The 25,948-nt window shown below is 37.4% G+C and overlaps 1 protein-coding gene across 3 annotated transcripts; it reads left to right on the top strand.

Moving 5' to 3' along the window:
* The first annotated feature begins 16,535 nt into the window (after window positions 1-16,535).
* Window positions 16,536-20,213, top strand: LOC131226040 (dehydrodolichyl diphosphate synthase CPT3-like). Of its 3 annotated transcripts, none has more exons than XM_058221695.1 (2): window positions 16,536-16,734; window positions 19,179-20,213. In XM_058221695.1, the coding sequence occupies exon 2, from the start codon at window positions 19,192-19,194 to the stop codon at window positions 20,065-20,067; it is 876 nt and encodes a 291-aa protein (XP_058077678.1). In that variant the 5' UTR covers window positions 16,536-16,734; window positions 19,179-19,191; the 3' UTR covers window positions 20,068-20,213. The 3 variants fall into 3 exon arrangements, with proteins under 3 accessions (XP_058077678.1, XP_058077676.1, XP_058077677.1); XM_058221693.1 differs by lacking the exon at window positions 16,536-16,734 and adding an exon at window positions 16,818-16,976; XM_058221694.1 differs by lacking the exon at window positions 16,536-16,734 and adding an exon at window positions 17,574-17,728.
* The last annotated feature ends 5,735 nt before the right edge of the window (window positions 20,214-25,948 follow it).

Below are 25,948 nucleotides of genomic sequence, written 5' to 3' on the forward strand. Positions count from 1 at the left end.
TAATTGAGCATCTTACTTGGATTGATATTTATGTTCCAGGGGTTGGTTAGGGCCATCTCCTATCTAGGTGTATCTATTTTGTTTCATGAAATATACACAGCAGTGGCAGTGTGGTATTATTATTTATTATCATGACTCCCTTATAAAAATTGAATGTGATTTTTTTTTTCGATGCTGATGCCTCAAAAATTTTGAATCATAGGTATGAGTTCAAAAGCAACCATGGAGAATGGGTCATCACAGTGAAACCCGATTTAGGTCCTGGAATATCTGAACAAGTTCCAAATTTGTACATTAGTTCCAAATTTGTTAATGCTGCCAGTGCTGCTTGTCTTTGGTCAGATAAAATATGTTTATGTCTATATAACACTGCTTGTTTCATTCTGTGCTTTCCCCAACATTTTCACATAAAAAATCATTTGTACTGTATCCACAGCCACATGGAGTCAGACCCTATAAAAATTGCAGCAGAAGGTGTAGAACGGTTTAAGAAGGAAAATTGTGATCTGATAATTGTAGACACAAGTGGACACCACAAACAGGAAGCAGCTCTGTTTGAAGAAATGCACCAAGTGTCTGAAGCAACGGTATTCATTTTCTTATCCTAAAGGTTTATCACTCTTATTCATTTATGTTGGTTGCCAACATGCTATCTATATCTAATTTAAGTTCTTTGATGTTGTAGAAACCAGATCTTGTTATATTCGTTATGGATAGCAGTATTGGCCAAGCAGCATTTGACCAAGCTCAAGCTTTTAAACAAATTGCCGCGGTTGGTGCTGTGATTGTTACTAAAATGGATGGCCATGCAAAAGGAGGTGGTGCACTTAGCGCGTTAAGTGTTGTTTTGAAATCCACTACACATATGGGCCCCACATTGATGCATGCGTTTATCCCTAAGGTACTAGATAGTCTTCTACTTGCAGTACTGGCACTAAAAGACACCAAAGTACACAAACAAGGTAAGAAAGACAGGGCAATACTTGAACAGAAATAGGTAGCTTTGTTAATACAGATGAGTAAATAGAAAGTACGTATAGTGAGTAAGGGGCTTGGAATTGTTAGGCAGGAATGGTCCATTAGGTAAGAGTGTCACTTAGTGAGCACACATCTCCATGTATCAACATGGGTATATGCATCAGATTAGATGTATTGATGCATTGAAATGGATGATCAATCTTAATGGGATAATCATTCTCCTTATTAGTATCTTAAGATTTACCGGCAAGCTTTGTAGGCCATGCAGTTGCACAAATTGCCTAACTTGGTAGACATGATTAATGTGTCAGTTATGCATTGATGTGTATTGTGTTTATGTTGTAAGTTAAAGTTGTAACAAACTTATGGTATGCATTGATGTGTATTGTGTTTATGTTGTAAGTTAAAGTTATAACAAACTTATGGTATGTAAGCCATGCAGTTACAACTTTTTTCTCCTTTAAATTGTAACAAACTGTATCGGTTGCATTTTTCTCTGTCATACAGGTTATGACTATCAAAGATATAATATCCCCTCCTTATAGGGAAACATTTAATGATGTGTACAGGTAAATTCATTTTTTCTTATTCCTTATATTGTTTCCCAGTTATATTCCAAATGTATCGGTTGCATTTTTCTCTGTTATACAGGTTGTGGCTATCAAAGATATAATATCACCTCCTTATAGGGAAACATTTAATGATGTGTACAGGTAAATTCATTTTTTCTTATTCCTTATATTGTTTCCCAGTTATATTTGTATTGGTTTCAGAGTATAGGTAGCAATAGAAAGTGTTGGTCGATTGTGGCTTATAGACAAAGGGATGAGTAACCAACAATACGAATATGGGAGGCCTTCCCCAGGTATCCAGATGCTTTTAGATATAATTATGTTATTTTTAAATGTATTAGCTCGAAATTGATGGAGCAGACCCGGATGTGCGTCGGAGCTATCCGGATGTTGAGCGGGGGTCCCTGGAAGGTGGGAACCGCTGTTATAACCATGATGAAACTGTCTATTTCCTATGGACAGCATTGGAGGGGCCTGGCTATTTGGACATGCCGTGTTTATGTATTTGATCGAAATTAATGGAGCATACCCGGATGTGCGTCGGAGCTATTCGGAAGAGTGGGGTTCCCTGGAAAGAGGGAACCGCTATTATGACCATGATGAAGCTGTCCATTTTTTATGGACAGCATTGGAAGGGCCTGGCCATTTGCGCCGGATGGCCGTGTTTATATCTGTATTTGCAGGGACCATACCCTTAACCTAAACCAAAACCTATAACTTAAAACCTTAACTTATAACCTAAACCTCAACCTTAACCAAAACCTAAACCTTAACCTAAAACTTAAACCTAAACCTAAAACCTAAATGTATTCTCAAATCCCTAAACCTAAACCTACACTTAATCCTAATCTTAACTCCCTAACCTAAACCTATACCTAAACTTGAAAACCCAAACATAAACCCAATCCCGAACCCAAACCTAAACCTTAACCTTAACCTATTCTCAATTCCCTAAACCTGTATCTTATAACCTAAACCTAAACCTTAACCTATACCTATAATCTAAACCTAAACCTAAACTTATAACCTTAACCTAAAACCTAAACCTATAACCTAAACCTAAATCAAAACATATAACCAAAACCAAAACCAAAACCTATATCTTAAACCTAAACGCATTCTCAAATCCTATAACCCATAATCTAAACATAAACCTAAACCTAAACCTATAACCTATAACTAAAACCAAAACCAAAACCTATAACCTAAACCAAAGCCAAAACCTATAGCCTAAACCCGAACCCATTCTCAAATCCAAAAACCAATAACCTAAACCGTTAACCTATAACCTAAATCAAAACCTATAACCTAAACCAAACCTAAACCTAAAACCAAAACCTAAAACCTAAACCTATAATCTGTAACCTAAATCAAAACATATAATTAAAACCAAATCCCAAAACTCAAACCTAAACCTATAACCTAAAGTCAAATCCCTAAACCTAAACCTAAACCTAATCCTATAACCTAAACTCAAATCCCTAAACCTTAACTTATAACCTAACCTAAACCTATACTTATAGCCTAAAACTATTCTCAAATCCCAAAACCTATAACCTAAACCTAACCTTTCCCTAAACCTATAACCTAAACTCAATTCCCTAGACCTAAACCTAGACCTAAACCTAAACCTATAGCCTAAACTCAAATCTCTAAACCTTAACCTATAACCTAACCTAAACCTATACTTATAACTTAAAACTATTCCCAAATCCCAAAACCTATAACCTAAACCTAAGCTTTTCCTAAACCTATAAGCTAAACTTAATTCCCTAAAGCTAAACCTACATCTAATCCTAATCTCAACTCCCTAACCTAAACCTAAACATAAACTTAAACCCAATCCCGAACCTGAACCCGATTTCCTAAACCTTAACCATAACCCATTCTCAAATCCAAAAACCTATAACCTATAACCTAAACCTAAACCAAAACCAAAACTTATAACCTAAACCCGAACCATTCTCAAATCCCAAAACCTATAACCAAAACCTATAACCTAAACCCGAACCCATTCTCAAATCTCAAAACCTATAACCTAAATATAAACCTTAACCTAAACCTATAACCTATAACCAAAACCTATAATTTAAACCCGAACCCATTCTCAAATCCCAAAACCTATAACCTAAACCTAAACCTATAACCTATAACATAAATCAAAACCTAAACCTAAACCTAAAACCTATAACCTAAACCAAAACCTATTACCTTTCCCTAAACCTTAACCTAAACGTATAACCTATAACCTAAATCAAAACCAAAACCAAACCTAAACCTGTAACCTATAACCTAAACCTAAACCTAAAACCTAATGTATTCTCAAATCCCTAAACCTAAACCTACACCTAATCCTAATCTCAACTCCCTAACCTAAACTTAAACCTAAACTAGAAAACCCAAACCTAAACCCGATCCCAAACCCGAACCTGATTTCCTAAACCTAAACCTTAACCTATAACCTAACTTAAACCTATACTTATAACCTAAACCTATTCTCAAATCCCAAAACCTATAACTATAACTTAAACCTTAACCAAAAACCTATAACCTAACCTAAACCTTAATCTATTCTCAATTCGCTAAACCTATAGCTTATAACCTAAACCGAAACCTAAACCTATACCTTAACCTAAACCTATAACCTATAACCTAAACATAAACCTAAAACCTAATGTATTCTCAAATCCCTAAACCTAAACCTACACCTAATCCTAATCTCAACTCCCTAACCTAAACCTAAACCTAAACTTGAAAACCCAAACCTAAACCTGATCCTGAACCCGAACCCGATTTCCTAAACCTAAACCTCAACCTATTCTCAATTCCCTAAACCGTAACCTATAACCTAACCTAAACCTAAATCTATAACCTAAGCCTAAACCTATAACCTAAGTGTATTCTCAAATCCTTAAACCTAAACCTACACCTAATCCTAATCTCAACTCCTTAACCTAAACCTAAACCCGATCCCGAACCCGATCCCGATTTCCTAAACCTAAACATTAACCTATTCTCAATTCTCTAAACCTATATCTTATAACCTAAACCTAAACCTATAACCTATAACTTTAACCTAAACCTAAACCTGTAACCTGTAACCTGTAACCTAAACCTAAACCTAAAACCTAAATGTATTCTCAAATCTTTAAACCTAAACCCACACCTAATCCTAATCTCAACTCCCTAACGTAAACTTAAACTTAAACTTGAAAACCCAAACCTAAACCCGATCCCGAACCTGAACCCGATTTCCTAAACTTAAACCTTAACTTTTTCTCAATTCCCTAACCTATATCTTATAACATAAACCTAAGCCTAAACCTAAACCTTAACCTAAACCTAAACCTGTAACCTATAACCTAAAACTAAACCTATAACCTAAATGTATTCTGAAATCCCTAAACCTAAACCTACACCTAATCCTAATATTAACTCCCTAACCTAAACCTAAACTTAAACTTGAAAACCAAAACCTAAACCCGATCCCGAACCCCAACCCGATTTCCTAAACCTAAACCTTAACCTATTCTCAATTCCATAAACCTATAGCTTATAACCTTAACCTAAACCCAACCTAAACCTAAACCTGTAACTTAAACCTAAAACCTAAATGTATTCTCAAATCCCTAAACCTAAACCTACACCTAATCTTAATCTCAACTCCTTAACCTAAACCTAAACCTGATCCCGAACCCGAATCCGATTTCCTAAACCTAAACCTTAACCTATTCTCAATTCCCTAAACATATTGCTTATAACTTAAACCGAAACCTAAACCTATACCTTAACCTAAACCTAAACCTAAACCTATAATATATAACTTAAACATAAACCTAAAACTTAAATGTATTCTCAAATCCCTAAACCTAAATCTACACATAATCCTAATCTCAACTTCCTAACCTAAACCTAAACCTAAACTTGAAAACCCAAACCTAAACTCAATTCCGAACCCGATTTCTTAAATGTAAACTTAAATGTATTCTCAAATCCCTAAACCTAAACCAACACCTAATCATAATCTCAACTCTCTAACCTAAACCTAAACTTATACTTGAAAACCCAAACCAAAACCCGATCCCAAACCCGAACCTGATTTCCTAATCCTAAACCTTAACCTATTCTCAATTCCCTAAACCTATAGCTTATAACCTAATCCTAAACCTAAACCTATAACCTATAACCTTAACCTAAACCTAAACCTAAACCTGTAACCTATAACCTAAACCTAAACCTAAAACCTAAATGTATTCTCAAATCCCTAAATCTAAACATACACCTAATCCTAATCTCAACTCCTTAACCTAAACCTAAACTTGAAAACCCAAACCTAAACCCGATCTCGAACCTAAACCCGATTTCCTAAACCTAAACCTTAACCTATTATCAATTCCCTAAACCTATAGCTTATAACCTATACCTATACCTAAACCTAAACCTATAACATATAACCTAAACCTAAACCTAAAACCTAATATATTCTCAAATCCCTAAACCTAAACCTACACCTAATCCTAATCTCAACTCCCTAACCTAAACCTAAACCTGAACTTGAAAATCCAAACCTAGACCCGATCCCGAACCCGAACCCGATTTCCTAAACTTAAACCTTAACCTATTCTCAATTCCCTAAACCTATAGCTTATAACCTAAACCTAAACCTAAACTTAAACTTAAACTTTAATCTAAACCAATAACCTATAACCTAAACTTAAACCTAAACCTAAAACCTAAATGTATTCTCAAATCCCTAAACCTAAACCTGCACCTAATCATAATCTCAACTCCTTAACCTAAACCTAAACCCGATCCCGAACCCGTACCCAATTTCCTAAACCTAAACATTAACATATTCTCAATTCCCTAAACCTATAGCTTATGACCTAAACCTAAAGCTTAACTTAAACCTAAACCTAAACCTATAACCTAAACCTAAACCTAAACCTAAAACCTAAATGTATTCTCAAATCCCTAAACCTAAACCTACACCTAATCCTAATCTCAACTCCCTAACCTAAACCTAAACCTAAACTTGAAAACCCAAACCTAAACCCGATCCCGAACCCGAACCCAATTTCCTAAACCTAAACCTTAACCTATAACCTAACCTAAACCTAAACCTATAACCTAAACCTGTAACCTAAACATAAGCCTAAAACCTAAACCTAAACCTAAAATCAAAATGTATTCTCAAATCCCTAAACCTAAACCTACACCTAATCCTAATCTCAACTCCCTAACCTAAACCTAAACCTACCGGATCCCGAACTCGAACCCGATTTCCTAAACCTAAACCTTAACCTTAACCTATTCTCAATTCCCTAAAGGTATAACCTATAACTAAAACCTAAACCTTAACTTAAACCTATAACCTAAGCCTAAACCTTAACTTAAACGTAAACCAAAACCTATAACCTAAACCTTAACCTATAACCTATATAACCTATAACCTAAACTTATAATCTATAACCTAAAACATAATCCTAAACCTAAACCTAAACCTAAAACTTAAACCTAAACCTATGTTAATGATCAGTTTTATTTTTAGAAAGTGCCCACTTTTTTTGGAAGAAGTTTATGTAATTCTTCATGATTCTGAATTATAATGTTTTGTTGGTTTAATATTTTTTTTTCAGGTGAAAGACAAAAAGAAAATTGTTGCTGATTTTTTTTCTTTTTTTATTTATGATGTTAAACCTATATGTATTTATGTGTGGATGAATGTAATGTGGATAAGATTGCTTGTGTTTGGATGGATATAGTTTATGTTGGATTTACGTAGTTTGGGTTGTTTAGATGGATGTGAATGTGAATATGATGAAATATATTATATAACAGGTGTATATCAGGAAAAATACGATGAAATATATTGTAACAGGTGTTACATTGACCCTCTTATAAAGGACGGTTCATGACAATCCTTTTTAAGGACGGTCCATGACCGTCCTTTTAAAGAACGGTCTATGGCCGTCCTTTGAAGGCCCATAAGAGACGGTCCATGACAGTCCTTTTTAAGGACGGCCCATGACCGTCCTTTAAAAGGACGGCCTATAGCCATCCTTTGAAGGCTTATTAGAGACGGTCTACAACAGTCTTTTTTAAAGGACGGTCCATGACCGTCCTTTAAAGGCTTATAAGAGACGGTCCGAGACCGTCCTTTTTTAGGACGGTTCATGACCGTTCTTTTTTAGGACGGTCCATGACCGTCTTTTTTTCGTCAAAAAAAATGATGGTTTTCGACCATCCTTTAAGTAATACGACACGTCAAAATTTGACGGCCCTTGCGACGGTCCATGACCGTCCTTTTTGGTCATTTGAGACGGTTTTGGACCGTCCTTTTTTCACAATTTTGGCGTAGTGTAAGGTCACATGGACCAGGATGAAGGGAAAACACAAATATAAGCTTGATCCAAAACTTCTGAGCCCTAAAAAGTTTTCAATGGTGAGTGTTTAATCTATACTTTGTGGTCCACTTGAACCTTCAGACTACCCTCATTTTATGTCCAATACCCTAAAATGATATGGCAAAATGTATGAATGGTATTGATAAAACCCATACATGACGGTGGCCCTTCATCCATTAGGCCAGCCTGTTAGGATGTGGTCTCAAAAATTAGATGGATTTAAAATTCAAGTGGGCCAATTGAATGGCCACCATGAAGAGGCTGATGTTTCATATAAACATCATAATAGCTCCACAAAGGTTCCAATGGTGGGCATTTCCATTCCCACTTGTGCAAGAAATCAATAACGTGAAAACTAAAGGTCTCACCGTGAGGATCACCCTTCCCTATAATCATGCTGATGTGATGGGTAGGTGGGCCGCAACTGTATGTTAAGTTAGACAGTCGGTTGTCCATTGGTTCCAATGGTGTTTAGACCATTAGAATTGCCGGACATTTTGTGGATAGAATACATAAGTAAAAAAAAAATCTGAAATCATGAAGAAAAAATAGCCATGACTATTTTTTCAATGGTTACGTGGACCTCACTGGCACAATGACCAAAATACCCTTGGTTCAATGGGCTGGGCTGGCCCACCTTGGGTTAGAGTTAGAGCTTAACATGAACCGAGTTAGCCCAGTTAACTCGCTCAACTTGACTCGAAAATGCTTGACTCGAAATTGGATTCTAGTTGACTGGAGTTGATTTTTTGAGCTCGAAAAAAATTCAAGCCGAGTCTCATATAGACAGAACTCAACATGACTCGGCTCGGAACTGGACTTGAACTTGACTCTGTTTGAATTGATTCAACTTGGATCGGGTTCACTTAGTATAAATATTATAAATATTTATATATTTTATATATATTAAAAACCATAAAATCTAAACCTGAACTTCGCTCGAACTCAGTTCAAGCTGGCGTGAGCTACGGAACGAGCGAAGCTGCATTCAAGCTGGGGTAGCCTGCTGGCTGAGGCGAGTTGACCTAGGCTAAGCTCACCTTGCTTCAACTCGTGTACAACTCTAGGGTTTGCATGACGATGATTCTTAACAGTGGCCGATGATACGAGGATTAGGTGGACCCATCATGATGTTTATGTGAAATTTACCTAGACCACTAAGTGTGTTGCCCCATTTTAAATTCAGGGCTAAAAAATCAGCACCGCTCCTGAATCAGATGGACACACCTGATTGAAAATAGTGTTTAGAGCAATGCTCACCATCCAAACTATTTTCACTGGTTTGGCGACTTAAATCATGTGTGGGTCTATCTTTTAGCCCCGGCCATTTCTAAATTGTGGTGTGGAATTTAACAATTTGAGTGGATTTCAAACAATCATCATGATGCACTTTAAACGTCTCATTCCAACTGTTTTCTTTGGTGTACCTAATGTGAATCACGCGGTCAACAACGATATTTTCTGGCTCGGGTCTAGATTGGGATTACTCCCAACTATATTAAGAAAGGAAATTTTATTGTATTCTACCTATTGACAGCCGTGTGATGTGTACATGAAATCCACTCCAATTATTAGATTTGTAATCCTACTTTAGAAATGCACAAAGATAGGAATGCTCCTGTGGGCTACACCCCAAGGAAACAATTACAAGACGGCTACCTTCAATTTTTTACAAGACCTACTAAGATAATTATATGAAATCTATTTCAACCATTGAATGTCATGTCAAACTTTAGGCATGCATCAAAATATAAAGGCCACACACTGATTTAGGTGGGACACACCAAGAGAAATAGTTTGGCACGTGACATTTTCCTATATATTTTTCTAATTATTTTGTCTATTTAAATCAAGAATGCATCTAAATCACGAATGGGGCTAATATTTGGAAAGTGAATCTAAAATGGGGTGACACATTGGGTGCACCGGGTGGATTTTAAATAAATATTACGGTGGGGCCTACCCGAGCCCGAAACTCCTTTGTTTTTTTATTTAATTATAACCACGCCACTCATCATCCACCCTCCATTCCAAGCCCCCCAACTCTCTCTTTCTCTCTTCTTCCAAGCTCTTGATCTACAATCTTATCTCTCTCTTTCTCATCTTCCATTCTCCCAAACCTTCCTCCCTTTCTATCTCATCTCTCAAGCTCTGATTTCTTTTATTCTACCTTTCTCTGATCATCACCTCCGGTCAAACAGCCGGATTTTTGCAGGAGCCTCAAACAGGTCTGCCTCTCTCTCTCCCTATCTCTCACGGAGAAGCACTCAGTCTTGGGCTGGACTCGGGCCTATGTTGAAAATGCAGCCTGGGCTTGGCCCGGCCTTAACCAATGGTCATTATTTATTTATTATTTTGAAGTGGTGTGGTTGAGTATTGTGGGGCCCACATGGTTCACGTCCGTCCAACTTAAAAATTAGGCGAATCGAATTATGAAGTGGGCCACGTGTGCGGTTGAAAATTCGCGTCTTACAAGGCCTGAAATATATTGGCTACGGATCCTGTTACTAGCCAATGGCTAGTGGTTGGTGCTTTATGGACCTCAACATGATGTATGTGTTTCATCCATACCGTCCACCCATTCTACCATATCATTTATGGTATGATCCCAAAAATGAGGTTGATCCAAATCTCAAGTGGACCACACCTTGTTAATTGAACACCCACCGCTAAAAACTTCTTGGGGGTTTTGAATTTAACTGATATATATATTTTTCCTTCATCCAAGTTTGTATGACCTAATTAACAGGTTAGATGCCGAATAACCATTACAGTGGGCCCTAAGAGGTTTTAAATGGTGGATATTCAATCACTACTATTTTCCTGTGGTATGGCCACCTGAGATTTAGATCTACCTCATTTTTGGGATCAAAAGCTAAAATTATCTTTTAAAACGGATGGATGGCGTGGATAAAACACATACATCATGGTGGGGTCCACGTAGCACCAACCATGTAGCCGGATAGATTCATGGATGTGATACATCCAGATAAGCCGGTTTGCATCTTTGAGTAAGGAAATTTTTTTAAATATGATATGGCCCACGTAATGACTGGATGGTATGATTACTTTGAGAGGTGCATCATGCGATGTGGCCTACCCGATGATTGGTTGGTATCGTCACTTCTCAAATAAATGATGGATATTTTGGTCAACTAACCCACCGACTTTGTACTTTTGAAAATTCTAGATACTCCAACGGTGAATGACGATGCCCCGACCTGGTACTATGTATGCCGGTAGAACTCTCTGGGCCCACCATGATGTATGTGTTTTATCACCCTGTTTATTTATTTTTTCAGATTATTTTAGATGATAATTCCAAAAATTAATTATATCTAAACATTAAGTGGACCACACCATGGAAAGCAACGGGAATTGCGTGCGTGCGTGCGTGCGTGCGCGTGTATATATATATATAGAGTCATGCTCCCCTGTGCACGTACGCACGTATGCACCTTTGCACACGTGCTACGGGTGTCTAATTTGAACGGTCAATGTGATGCGGAATCCCATAAAAGCTCATGCGACAATTTTCACCCCGATCTAATATTCTGATGAGCCATAGCAAAGAGAAATGCAAATGAAGGGAAGAAACTGTTTTAATTTTTCATGGCCCATCAAAGTTTTAGATCAAAGTAAAACTACGGCTTGGGGATTTCAAGAGGTGCTGCTTCACATGAACGGTTCAGATTTTGGATCCACATCACGTATGATGGGTTCTCAAAAAAATTCGTACGTAGTACGTACTGGTTGCAGGTGAGCCACCAGAAGTGGACCACACCACAAATTGGTTATATCTAAACATTAAGTGGACAACACCACAAGAAGCAACAGGAATAGTGTGTGTGTGTATTCACTTTGATCTAAAATTCCAATGGGCCATATCAAAGAGAAATGCAAATCAATGGAAGCAACTGTTTCCATTTTTCATGAGCCACCAAAGTATTGGATCATAGTAAAAGTTAAGCCCAGTGGGTTTCATGAGGTGCTTCTTCACGTAGAACATTCAGATTTTGAAGTCACATCAAGTGTGATGTCTTCTAAAAAAAGTTGGCACCACTTCAATGCGGACTAGTACGTGTGTGTGAGACCTCATGGGAACTTTCCATGAGGTCGGGTTGTGTGGGACCTACCACGATGTCATCGAACATCTACCCCATGCATTTGATGGGTCCCCTTTTGGGTGTGGTATATCCCAAAAATCAGCCATATATGGAACTTAGATGGGCCTTATCATCTAAAATCATGTGAAGACATACCTAAAACATATAAAAGCACTTGGTGGGGTTCACTTGAGTTTTGGATACAGCTGAAACTTGGTCCGACCCCTCATCCAATTGTGACACACACAATAGATGGGCTAGATTTTTGAACCATATCTCGATGGGCCAAACAAATGATTATAGATGTTTTAATAGGAGGATAACCCCTCTCAAATGTTGTACGTGGTGTGGCCCACCCAAGTAATGGATTGACTTGATTTTTAAGCACGTGACCCACCATGGAATAGTGCATCTAACCGATGGGGTAAATGTTCAACACATATCATGATAGGCCGACACAACTCGACCTCATAGAAAGTTGGCGTGTGTGTGTGTATATATGAGAAATGCTCACACACAACTAGTTGTACGCTGGGTTTTGGTCCAACTAGCTTGACATTTAATGTGGAGAGAGGCTGCGTTTGCTTCACCTTAGCTTTTCAATAGGTTGTTTGAGATTGATCCCCAGCTCGGGTGAGCCCCACTATGGTGTTAATGGAAAATCCACTTTGACCATCATGTATGTCAACCCATGTTATACATAGGAACCAAAAATCAACTCCATCCATGGTTCAAGTGGATCGCACAATTAGAAATAGTGTGCTGAAAAATCTCACCCTTCAAAATAATTCATTTGGTGAGGCCCACTTGAATCATGTGTGGATCTTATTTTTCGGTCCCACATCTAGAATTTTCCATTGTATCTAATGGTTGGAATGGATTTCACATATTCATGATCGGGGTCTTGTAAAAATTAAAGGTGAACGTCTCTACCTCAAATGTTCTATTGGTGGGGTGCATCCCTAACCCCCGGGTCTACCCTATATACTTATTTTATATCCATTCCCTGTATCCATATTTTCAGCTCATGATAGGACATGATTCGAAAAATGAAGTAGATAAAATTCTCAGGTGGACCACACCACAAAAACTATGGTGATTAGCCATTAAAATTTTTTTGTGGGCCAACAGTTTTGAATCAAGCTCAAATTTGTTTTTCATTTTTAATGTACTTCATCAAGGTCATTGTGAACTTATCAATAAGTTGGTTGGCAAGTAAAAAATTACAGTGGGCCCTGGGAAATTTTTAATGGTAAGAGTTCAATATCCACTATTTCCTATGGTGTGGACCACTTGAGATTTATAACTGTATCATTTTTTGGATTAAAGTTCTGAAATGAGCTGAAAAAACCAATGAACAGTGTGGATATACAATGCCTACATCAATGTGGGTGGCATGATCAGGGACAAACTGTGTTGCATGAGTAAGGGGCCGCACTTAATCTACTCTTTTTTAAAAAGAAATCTAATCGTCACTTTTTTCTGTAATGGTACGGAAGAAGCTTAACGACATAAGAGGAACACATAATCTTATTTTTATTGGGTCCATCGTGATATCGTGATGTGCATGTGATATCCAATTTGACCGTCAGATGTGTCATCTCATTCTACCTCTTGATACAAAATATCAAATTGGCTTTTGATTTAGGTAGGCGACACCAATAGAATAATAGAAGGAGAGATGTCAACCTTTGATTTTTATAAGACTCACAATCATGAGTAAATGAAATTACCTTCAACCATTAGATGCCACACCAAAGGTTAGACGCAGAACTCAAAAATCAAGGTCATACTTGATTTAAATGTGCCTCATCAAAGGAATTATTTTCAAAGGTAAGCTTTTTTTGCACACTATTTCTAATTGTGCGGTCCACTTGTGCCATGGATGGAGTTGATTTTCAGTTCTTATGTCTAACATGGGTTGACATACATGATGGTCAAGGTGGATTTTCTATTAACACCACAATGGAGCTCACCCAAGCTGGGAATCATTCTCAAAAAACCGTGTGTGAGCATCTCTCTCTCTCTCTCTCTCTCTCTCTCTCTCTCTCTCTCTCTCTCTCTCTCTCTCTATATATATATATATATATATAAACCAACTAGTTGTGTGTGAGCCCCTCTCTCTCTCTTTATATATATGTGTGTGTGTGTGTGTGTGTGTGTGTGTGGTGGGGGGGGGGTAAGGTATTATGCGCTGAGCTCACGAGTCCGTCCCATAAGGTTAAGCTGTGTGGGCCCCACCATGATATGTTTCGAACATCTACCCCATCAGTCAGTTGCACCATTCCATCGTGGGCCTAGGTCTCAAAAATCAAGTCAATCCGTGACTTTTGTGAGCCACACCACATATAGAAGTGGGAAGGGGCCGTGCACCATTAAAACATTCATAATCCTTTTTTGGGCCTACCGAGATGTGGTTTGCAAATCAAGCCCATCCATTATTTGTGTCCCTCTTGCATGAGGGTTCAGACCAAGTTTCAACAGCATTCAGCACTCAGGTTGGCCCCACTAAGTGCTTTTATATGTTTTAACGATGTCTTCACATGATTTTAGATGGTATGGCCCACCTAAGTTCCGTATATGGCTGATTTTTGGGATAGCCCATAATTTAGAGGAAAACCATCAAATGCACGGTGTTGATGGTCGACATACATCACGGTGGGGCCCACACAGCTCGACCTCATGGTAGCTTATCGTGAGGTTGAGCACATAGTACCTTTTCCCTCTATATATATATATATATATATATATATATATATATATATATATATATATATATATATATATATATATATATATATATATATATTTCTGTCGTTTATGCTTTGTGACCTTGTGAACATGTTTAGTTTAATTGAAAATAAACGCTTCAGTGGCTTTTAGAGAGATTCCAATTGTCGGTGTCATTATTACCACCGCCTAGGTATGTGGTTTACTTAAGTTTTAGTTAGCTCATAACTTACAATAATTTGAAAAAATAAATGAACAATGCACGAACATCATGATGGGCCCACAGTGTTTTGCCAAGTATACATATGGCCGACGCCACTGCTATGTTTTATGATACCCACGACTCCCCTTTTGTTATGGGACACGGATTGCTTGCAAGGGATGCGGATTTCCTTCAAAAAAACCTTTGGCAAGAAATTTATGATCTGGATGCTAGGTGGGGCCTACAGTGATATTTGTGAGAAATCCACACCATCCATTCGTTGTTGGAGCTCATTTTACAACATGTGACCAAAAATGGAAAACTCAAGTGGGCCGGATGAGAGGAAAAGTTGGGAAAAGAGTTTCCTACCATTGAAACCTTCCTGGATTTGTCTTGATATTTATATGACATCCAAACCCTTTATAAGGTTATTCACACTCTCGTGAAGTGAAAACACCGGAAACTTTGCCTGGTATGAAACTTTTTGGCCATACAAGTGTTTCAAACAATAATCACTAAATCTACATTGTTTCTCGTCCCGCCCACTTGAGTCTTAGAACCACCTCATCTTTTGCCTCATGTTCTAAATGAGCTCATTTTGAGCTCACACAAGGTATGGACGGTGTGGATTTCTCACAAACATTATTGTGGCCCCACTTAACATATGCAAAGGCTTTTGTAGGAAATCCGCTTCCGAGTTACAAGAAGCTAAGTGGGCCATCGTGATATTTGTGAGAAATCCACTTCATCCATGTCCAAAAATAAGTCTAATGAGCCGCAAGATAGGACCAGTGAAGTATTGAACATCCACTGTTAGCAGAAGTTTTTAGTTAGGCTAATTTCATCCCAGTAGGAGCGGCCTTACATCACACTTAGGGCTGTACATCAAGCCTAACCGAGTCAAGGTGGGGCAAGCTCAACTTAACTCATCCATGCTATACTTGCGTTCGAGCTCGCTCAACGTTGAAGCTTGGCTTGTTTACCAAAGCTTTCAAGTCGAGCTTCAAAGATATATATATATATAGCCAATCCAAGCTGAGCCGATCCAAGTCGAGTGTGCTTTTCGCGCTAGCTGACTCGTGTACAACCCTAATCACACTGCATTCAAGGAGATTTCAACTGCACGCATTTTTGTACTCACTTTTTCCTACCACGCGGCCCACTTGAGTTTTGAATCGGTCTCATTTTCAGGTTCATGACCTAAAATGATTCAGGAAAACGATGGACGGTGGGGATTTCTCACAAACATGACGGTGGCCCCACCTAGCATCCTCTCGCAGGCAATCCAATCCGCGTTAGTCAATCAACATATCTTCCCTGTTCCGTCCCTGTACTATTGAAAATTCTATAAAATGGGAAGACGGATCTCACGTTGGATCCACACCACGTGGGATGCACGTCTGCCACGTACCAACATATGCTTACGGTGGTTTGGGTCCAGCTCTTGCCTAAATACATAGCATTAAACTCGTGCGAGATCTGAGCCATTGATTTAGGTAGGCAGTACCACCAACGAAAGAAAGGCCTCTCTCTTATCAGTAGAGACAAGAATCTAAGAAACAACATTAACGGTCAGGATTTCGTTTCTAACACCATAGCATTTTTGATAATCAGATTAGGTTGATTTTTGGGCAAGGACGCATACATGGTGGGCCCCACCTGATAGATGTATTGGATCTCAGTTTCAAGCACCGCTTTGAGAGATAGAGAGAGAGAGAGGTGCAGAGGAAGAAGTCCAGGTACGTCTTATTTGTTTTTCACGTGTGTAGATCCGCACACGTATGGTCTTCTTCTTCTTCTTCTGCTTCTTCTTCCTTGGGCAGAGACGGGTATACGGCGAACTGAGGGCTGTTTTCTCATGACTAGGTCGGGTCACTAGAACCCGACCGGGTCTAAAACCCGTCCGATCCAGGCGGTCCATTCCCGATTTCATAAACAGCCGGCCCGTTTTAGGCTGCGTTTGTAGGTGGCCCACCATGATGTATCTTTTTATCTATGTCATCCATCCATTTTCTTTGATAAAATTAAGATTTTTTATCCATGTCATCCATCCATTTTCTCTGATAAAATTAAAATTTAAGCACAAAAAAGGCAAATTCAAAGCTAAAGTGGGCTACACCACGGATGATTCTGGCATCTAATGCAACCCAGAGCGTATGATTTTTTTCCTACGCACATATCAAAAAATAAAAAAAATTCTCAGGTAGACCATAACATAGGAAACCGTAGTAATTGACCGTAAAAAAAACTTCGTGGCCACTAAAGTTTTTGGATCAAGTTGATATTTGTGTGGTCTCTTATTTAAGTCTTTATTACCTTATTCCAGTGGGCCCATGAAGTTTTTAATGGTAGGGATTTAGTTGAGATAATTTCTTTTGGTGTGGCTGACTTTCGATTTGGATCAGCTTCATTTTTTAGTATATACCCTAAAATGAGGTTTTCAATACGGATGGGCGGTGTAGATGTAAGGAAAGTACATCACAGTGGCCCGCTGTCAGGGATCCGAAACCGCCCCTGGGCAAACAGGGCCCGTTCCGCACTGACGGAAAAGCAAAAAAAAAAATGACGAAGAGGATTAAAAAAATGAAAAAGAAGAAAGAAAAACACAAAGGGTTAGGGCTGAGAGAGAGAGAGAGAGAGAGAGAGAGAGAGAGAGAGAGGGAAGGAGACGATGAGAGAGGGAGAGGAAAGGAGACGCTGAGAGAGGGAGAAGGAGACGTTGTGTCAGAGCAGGTAGGTGCACTTTCAATGCAGCTGCGTTTCCACCTCCCTCTTCCAAATTCGAAATGGATAGCCGTTGACTGTAACAAAGTAACCTGTGACTTGAAAAATACCTAATGCCACTGTTACATTTCTTGCAATCTTACCTGATAGAATGTTACAGGTTGAGACTTTGTTACCTCTAACTTTAAGAAAGTCACCTCTAACTTTCTTACATTTTACAGAAGTTACAGGCATCCAAACGGCTTCATCTTGAGTTTTTTGGCCGTTGGAGGGGAATCCGATTCTTGGGAACTTCCCACACCTTTGAATTTAAAAAAAAAAAAAAAAAAAAAAAAAAGGAGTAAAAAATTATTATTGCTTGAGAGAAAAGTAGCAAATACCCCTAGCCAGATTGGAAGAGGACTCACGTGGTTACAAGATCCAAGTCGTTCATCAGGTGCGCCGCTTCGTATTTGGCTTGATTTCAAAATTCAGCGCGACTCAAAGCTCGGGTGGGTGGCACAGTAAGGAAGAGCACAAAAATCATGCTTAAAACCTTCAAATTCACGTGGTTTGCACCACCTGTAGTAGTGTGATTTCTGGGGCAGCCCTTCATCTTGGTATTGGGGCGTCAGTTGAATGGATTGGATGGTATATAGAAGCTACAGTGGGCCCCACACAACAAATGTCTGGCGTCTCCATCCAACTTTTCCTGATGTTGTGGCCCACCTGTGATTTGGGTTGTCCTGATTTTTGGGTTTCAGGCTGCATCAAGCAGTGTGCTGCTTGACAGGTAGGATCTCATGTGCATTCACCGTACACTGCTCTCAGTTAGCGGCAGGCATGCTCCTGTATTCCTACCTGAGTTATGCTGGGTTAGTTCCAAATGCAGGAGTCTGCCTTTCAAAAATGGATTTCAGGGAACCACTCTTGGCCCTTGGTGACTCATTTCATTTCCGGCTGAAACTGATGCGCCTAGGATGATTTTTAGAACCATTCTAAGAGATGCATACCCACTGTTCGATTTAATTCCAAGAGATAATATGCCTTTATCTGCAAACCATTCTATGCTCATCGTGTCGTTTAGAGTTCCAGAAGTTACTGATGTATTTTCACTCTTCTCATGAAGTTGCAGCTCAAACAGTGGTTTGGGATTTTTTATGAATTGGGTTTTCTACTTTTAGGCCTTTCCATACTAGGAGATGCATGCCCACTTTTTGATTTAATTCCTAGAGATGATTGATTTAATTCCTAGAGATGATATACCTTTAGCTGCAAGCCGTTCTATGCTCATTGTATGATTTAGAGTTTCATATGTTAGCAAAGGGGTTTTCAGTCTTCTCATGAAGTTTACAGTTCAGTCTGGACAGGGTTTAGGAATTTTCATGAATTGGGTTTCTATTTTTAGGTCTTTTCAATATTAATGTGCTGAATTTGGCCTATCAAAAAACAAATTTTCTGACTTTTGCTTGTTTCATAGGGTGTTGGTCAACATGGACAACAGAAGCAGCAAGAGTGCTATATCTACGCTCTATGAAAGTATATGTGGTTTCTTACGGATGTGCCTCTTTCGTGTGCTGGCCTTTGGATCAATTCCCGAACACATTGCTTTTATCATGGATGGGAACCGTAGATTTTCTCGCAGCAGAAATTTGAATGGGGGTGTGAGTCATAGAGTCGGGTTTCTGGCTCTCGTGTCCATCCTCCAGCACTGCTATGAGTTGGGTGTGAAGTATGTGACGGTATATGCATTCAGCATCGACAACTTCAATCGAAGTGCTGATGAAGTTGAAAGTATTATGGATCTAATGCAAGAAAAGATTGAAAAGTTGCTCAAGGAAGAGAGCATTGTAAACAAGTATGGAATCAAGATTAATTTCTTTGGGAATTTGAATCTCTTAAATGAGCCTGTGAGGAGAGCAGCTGAGAGGGCAATGGTGGTTACTGCCGGCAACACCAGAGCAGTGCTCTCAATCTGTGTTGCCTACACTTGCACCGACGAAATTGTTCACGCAGTTCAAGAATCATGTCACAAAAAATGGGCCAGATTTCAGGAAGAGAAACCAAATGGTCTTGACAATGATGACGATATGATTGAGTGTTTCGGGAAAAATGGTTTGGAAGAAAGTGAAATAACAGTGGTAGATTTGGAGAGGAACATGTATACAGCTGAATGCCCGGATCCTGACATCTTGGTCAGGACTTCTGGTGAGACCCGCCTAAGTAATTTTCTTCTTTGGCAGACTACGTGCTGCCAATTGCTTTCCCCCAGTGCTCTTTGGCCAGAGATTTCTCTTCGACACTTGGTATGGATGATCTTGGAATACCAACGTGTCCGACCTTATCTAGAAAAGAAGAAGCGATTATGAATTCTTGAATAGCTTGTAGATTACACAACAATTTTTCATGTGCTCCTCTCCTACATTCCTAAATATGCCACTGTAGTTGTTACAATGCATGGAATGCGGTTACAATATGTGGAATTAATACATGAAATATGATGTTACTTTACTGATATCTCTGTTAGAGTTTGTTTCTTTGAATATGGTAGTCTTCGAGCTATAAAGGGAAGCCAATTTCCTCCAAATTAATGGTACAATGAATTTGTATTCTCTGAGAAGATGAGTCTTGAATGATTTCTTCTCAGCTATGGAGATGAAAACCGACCTGCTACTTTTGGATGGATCTATTCTTTATTACTGCAATCCAAAAAAAGTGGTACGCACTATCTCTTCGTTTGTTACTTATTATTTGTATGCATTTTCCTTGTTAGGATTTAGAAGCAGCTTTATTGCACTATGTCAAGCCTGACTATTGTATTTCTTCTGAATAAGAAAAATGAATGAAGAGATCAGGTTAGATCATGACTTTGTTGAGTTCCATTTTGTCATTACCATCACATTAAGATTTTGAACTTGCTGTTGCTTAACCTTGCTTCGCCTAATCAAATCATGTAGTCTTGTAAATGAAGAAGGGTGAAAGTGAACTCTTATCAGTGGGCAATGTGGGAAAAAAAAAAAACATTGTTTGTTGTTTGCTGTCATCTATTACTGTTGGCTATTCCACCACCTACATGCTGGGTGACCTGTTGCTGATGGAGCACCCTGATGACACAATCCAAACAGTTAAGTTGGTGGCCATCTAATGAACGGTTGATGTTAAAGATCTCTCGTCTGGTTTCAAGCGATGCTCCATCCATAACGGGGCCTATGATTCAACATTCTCGATTGACATGTAACCCTGCATGTAAGGTGTATAAGTTGCCACCATTTAACAAATTGTGGCAAACACAATTATGGTCTAATATAGAAAAAACAAGGATGAAAGGTGTGGTAATTTCTCATGGCAAGACAATTCTCTCACAAGCAAGGTATTCTGTATCGGTATTGGTTGGCGTAATGGTGCCCACCGATACGGATACAGCGGTGTAACAGCGATACGGGGGCACAACGGCCCGTAACAGTGCAAATTTTATTTTTATTTTTATTTTTTGCCAAAAAAATATGAAAAATATGTATTAAATTCGGAATATTCTAAGCATTTCAAATATGCATTCATTTATAAATTGGAACATATTTATGGTGGTGTAATGGTCTACTCTTTGGTGAGAAGTTGTATCAGATTGTCTGTTGAATTTATGAACCAGACAACCTGGATTTGACTGCAAAACTCATATATTTAATTTTCTAACTATCTACTATCAATGATAGATATATTGGAATGAATGGACATTAATATGTTCTATTATGATTAACACATCATATTCTACCATTAAAACAGCAACACATTAAATGAAAAATGATTTTTCGATTTTTTTTTTTTTAAAAGGTCGAAAATAATGCGTAAATAGAAAAAAATTATAAAAAAAATATAAAATCACATCCAAAATCTGTAAAATGAACATTAATATGTTCTATTATGATTAACACATCATATTCTACCATTAAAATAGCAACACATTAAATAAAAAATGATTTTTTGATTTTTTTAAAAAATGGTCGAAAATAGTGCGTAAATAAAAAAAATTATAAAAAAAAATATAAAATCACAATAAGAATTTGTAAAATGGACATTAATATGTTCTACTATGATTAACACATCATATTCTACCATTAAAACAGCAACACATTAAATAAAAAATGACTTTTCGAATTTTTTTTTAAAAAGGGCCAAAAATAGTGCGTAAATAGAAAATAATTATAAAGAAATATAAAATCACATCCAAAATCTGTAAAATGGACATTAATATGTTCTACTATGATTAACACATCATATTCTACCATTAAAATAACAACACATTAAATAAAAAATGATTTTTCGAATTTTTTTAAAAAGGGGCCGAAAATAGTCCGTAAATAGAAAAAAATTGTAAAAAAAATATAAAATCACATCCAAAATCTGTAAAATGGACATTAATATGTTCTACTATGATTAACACATCATATTCTACCATTAAAACAGTAACACATTAAATAAAAAATGATTTTTTGAATTTTTTTTTAAAAAAAGAAGACTTAAAATAGTGCGTAAATAGAAAAAAAAAAAATTTTAATATAAAATCACATCCAAAAACTATAAAAAGGACATTAATATGTTCTACTATGATTAACACATTATATTCTATCATTAAAACAATAACACATTAAATAAAAAATGATTTTTCGAATTTTTTTAAAAAAAAAGGACCGAAAATAGTGTGTAAATAGAAAAAAATTATAAAAAAATATAAAATCACATCCAAAATCTGTAAAATGGACATTAATATGTTCTACTATTATTAACACATCATATTCTACCATTAAAACAGCAACATATTAAATAAAAAAATGATTTTTCGAAGTAAAAAAAAGGGCCAAAAATATTGCGTAAATAGAAAATATTATAAAAAATATATAAAATCACATCCAAAATCTGTAAAATGGACATTAATATGTTCTACTATGATTAACATATCATATTTTACCATTAAAACAGCAACACATTAAATAAAAAATGATTTTTTGAATATTAAAAAAAAAAGGGCCGAAAATAGTGCGTAAATAGAAAATAATTATAAAAAAATATAAAATCACATCCAAAATCTGTAAAATTGACATTAATATGTTCTACTATGATTAACACATCATATTCTACCATTAAAACAACAACACATTAAATAAAAAATGATTTTTCGAATTTAAAAAAAAAAAAAAAAGGGCCGAAAATAGTGCGTAAATAGAAAAAAATTATAAAAAAATATAAAATCACATCCAAAATCTGTAAAATGGACATTAATATGTTCTACTATGATTAACACATCATATTTTACCATTAAAACAGCAACACATTGAATAAAAAGTATAAATACTTATTTTTGAGGAATTTTTGAAAAATGGCACATGGAGCTTTAAATCAAGAAAATCCTTAATATAAGCTGTTTTTATCCTTAAATTCAAGCCAAGGATGGTCGAAAATTGTAATAGAATGATTTAGGAAGAGTTTGGAAGAAAGAAATATCAAAAAAAGTGAAAAACGGACCTTAAAAAGAGAAAAAAAAAAAAGTAGCCGTTTTCTGCGGGGCCGTTACGGCTACAAAATCGCCCTGGGGGGGGGGGGGGGGGGTGGTGTCGGCCGTTACTGTTACGTATCGACCGATACGTAACTGTTACCGAACACCCTGCTCACAAGACATACCCTCTTTGGTCAGATTGCATTGGATATCGTAATAACACAACTTAAGACTTTATTTATTTATTGGGGAATAATAAACTTAGAACTTGTTTGGGTAGAGGGTCCTGCAAAATCGGGATTAAATCTTCTGTTGCGAACTTGCGATCTTTGTGGGACCTATGTTCTTCATTTCTGATTGGTATGGGCAGACTGGCTATTTTCCCCACTTAATAACAATTATGTGAAGTTCTAAAATGACTTAAGAGATCAAATTTGTGATCAAATGGGGAAAAGCATTGCTCCTTCTGTATGAATCTGACATGGGGGCACGGGGCCCACCAAAATCAGGATTTAGGCTTGTTCCTGATTTTGTGGAATCCCCTATCCAAATGGACAGTTAGGAAACTGCAGAGAAATGCTCAATCACAGTAAAGTAATTGTTACAAAATAAAATAAAATCCTAAAGATATCGAATTTGTGATCAAGTGAGGAAAAGCATTGCTCCTCCGGTACGAATCTGACATGGGCGCGTGGGGCCCGCCAAAATTGGTATTTAGGCTTATTCCTGATTTTGTGGAATCCCCTGCCCAAATGGACTGTTAGGAAGCTGCAGAGAAATGCTCCATCACAGTAAATTAATTGTTACAAAAATAAAAATAAAAAATCCTAATGTAGACTGATGCCACCACCCCCATCAGCACCTCTCAAATCAACAGTTTGGGCATTTGCAAGGCTGTGTCCAAACTTTTAATACAGATCAGAATTGTGTTGATAATGTGGTAGAAGCAGCTGCTTCTTGGGATGATTTTTGTGCTATACATCCCACTGGGCCTTTCAGCTATTTGCCTTCTAGCCACAAGGTAAGCCATGTGAAGATCTATGGTAGATAGTTTTCATGTGCTTTCCACAACTATCTTCTCCTGTCAGAGGATTTAGGATGCAATGCACAATTTGTAGGTGATAAAAGAGGCTGTAAAAAACATATGTTATATATCTGATCAGATTGGTGGGCCGCACATTTGATTTAATTAGATTGAAGGGTGTGGCATATGTTTTGATCAGGTTACAGACACTACCCCTGTGGTTTTTCTCTCTAAGTTCCCTCTTTTGGACAAGTCAGTTCGATCATTCTTGAGTTTGGGTGGCTGTGATCGAGAGTGTACCAGATCTAAGTCGTTCATCTTAAAGGAGAGATATTATATCGAGAGTGTACCAGATCTAAGTCGTTCATCTTAAAGGAGAGATATTATATTCCGGGGACATATTTGTGAGGACCCAATGTATCGGGGATTGTCTTCCTGTGAGGGCAAATCCATCTTTAAGACAGAGATAGTAACATGCCTCAGCTCTCTAGATTCTTCTATTGTTATTTTTTGTTTATTAATTTGGATTTTCTACTATATCTCTATATTTTAGAATCCAAAACCATCACAGGCCATTAATATATCTTCTCGAGAAGAAAATAACATAAAATCCTCATAAAATAGGGAAAAAAAAAAATGCTGATTCCAGCAGTAAATCTATAATTTGGTTCTAACAAGAGTTTTAATGAAAATGTTAAAATGTCGACTGCCAGGGCTGTCTTTTATAACCTTAGAAATTAATATTTCTTCATCCATTTTGAAAGAAAAATTTATAACCAAGGTAATATAATAATATAAGCTTCGAAGCTGAAAAACATATGCATGCCCTAGCATGCAACAGCTTTTCCCTGCCTCCATTATATTGCTGCTAGCAATTACTACTATTTTTTGTTTTAAATCTTCCACATCATTCCATTAGGAAAAGGGAAGCCTGTCATAGAGCAGTCGACCAGGAGTGGAAGACTGCAGGCCCGTCTTAGTATTCAAGTCCTCTCATTACTCAAATAAAAGGCAGGATTGAGCGAGTGAATTTCACTCAAATGAGTCACTTGTCTATTCTTGTATCAAGTGAAATGTTAACCTAAAGTTCTGTATTGCAGTTCATTACTACTTCCACTAGTTCAAGGAAGAAGCACCTCGATATTTATTTCTAATAAATCATCCGTATTCATTGCAGGGCCCACCTGATGGAGAGCCCAGATCTTGCACATTTTTGCTCCATTGCCCAGTTCAACCCTCACAAATTCTAATTAAATGTTGAAGGTGATGAGAGATGGAGACATTAAAATAGATCATTTAACAATCGACTTCATGGTGTTTAATAGATTTAAATATCAATCCTATTGTTGCATGGACATGACCAATATGGTTTTCTTTCACTCATATTCATTACTGTAAATGGTCAATTTCTTCTTCTTTTTTCAGGATATCCTAACCGTCAGATGCATAGGGAATTGATCAAGGACAAACAAAAGGCTGGGGCATAAATCAAGCTTATCTACTGAATTTTGTAGGAAATATAAGGTCCTTATCCATTAAGGATATACTCTGTCGGCACAAGTGGGACCCATGGTCCAGTGATTCAATATCTGATGTTCCTAAATGTGGATTGGGGCATCTCAGAAAATCTACTAGATGGAAAATTCCTAGCTAATCAGGTGGGTGGGCCACCATTATTAAAAAGAACAGAAAGGAATGCTCACACGTACAACCAACTAGTTAGCCTGTGAGGCTACTA

Source organism: Magnolia sinica, chromosome 14 (genome assembly GCF_029962835.1).
Source record: "Magnolia sinica isolate HGM2019 chromosome 14, MsV1, whole genome shotgun sequence".
Taxonomy (NCBI): Eukaryota; Viridiplantae; Streptophyta; class Magnoliopsida; order Magnoliales; family Magnoliaceae; genus Magnolia; species Magnolia sinica.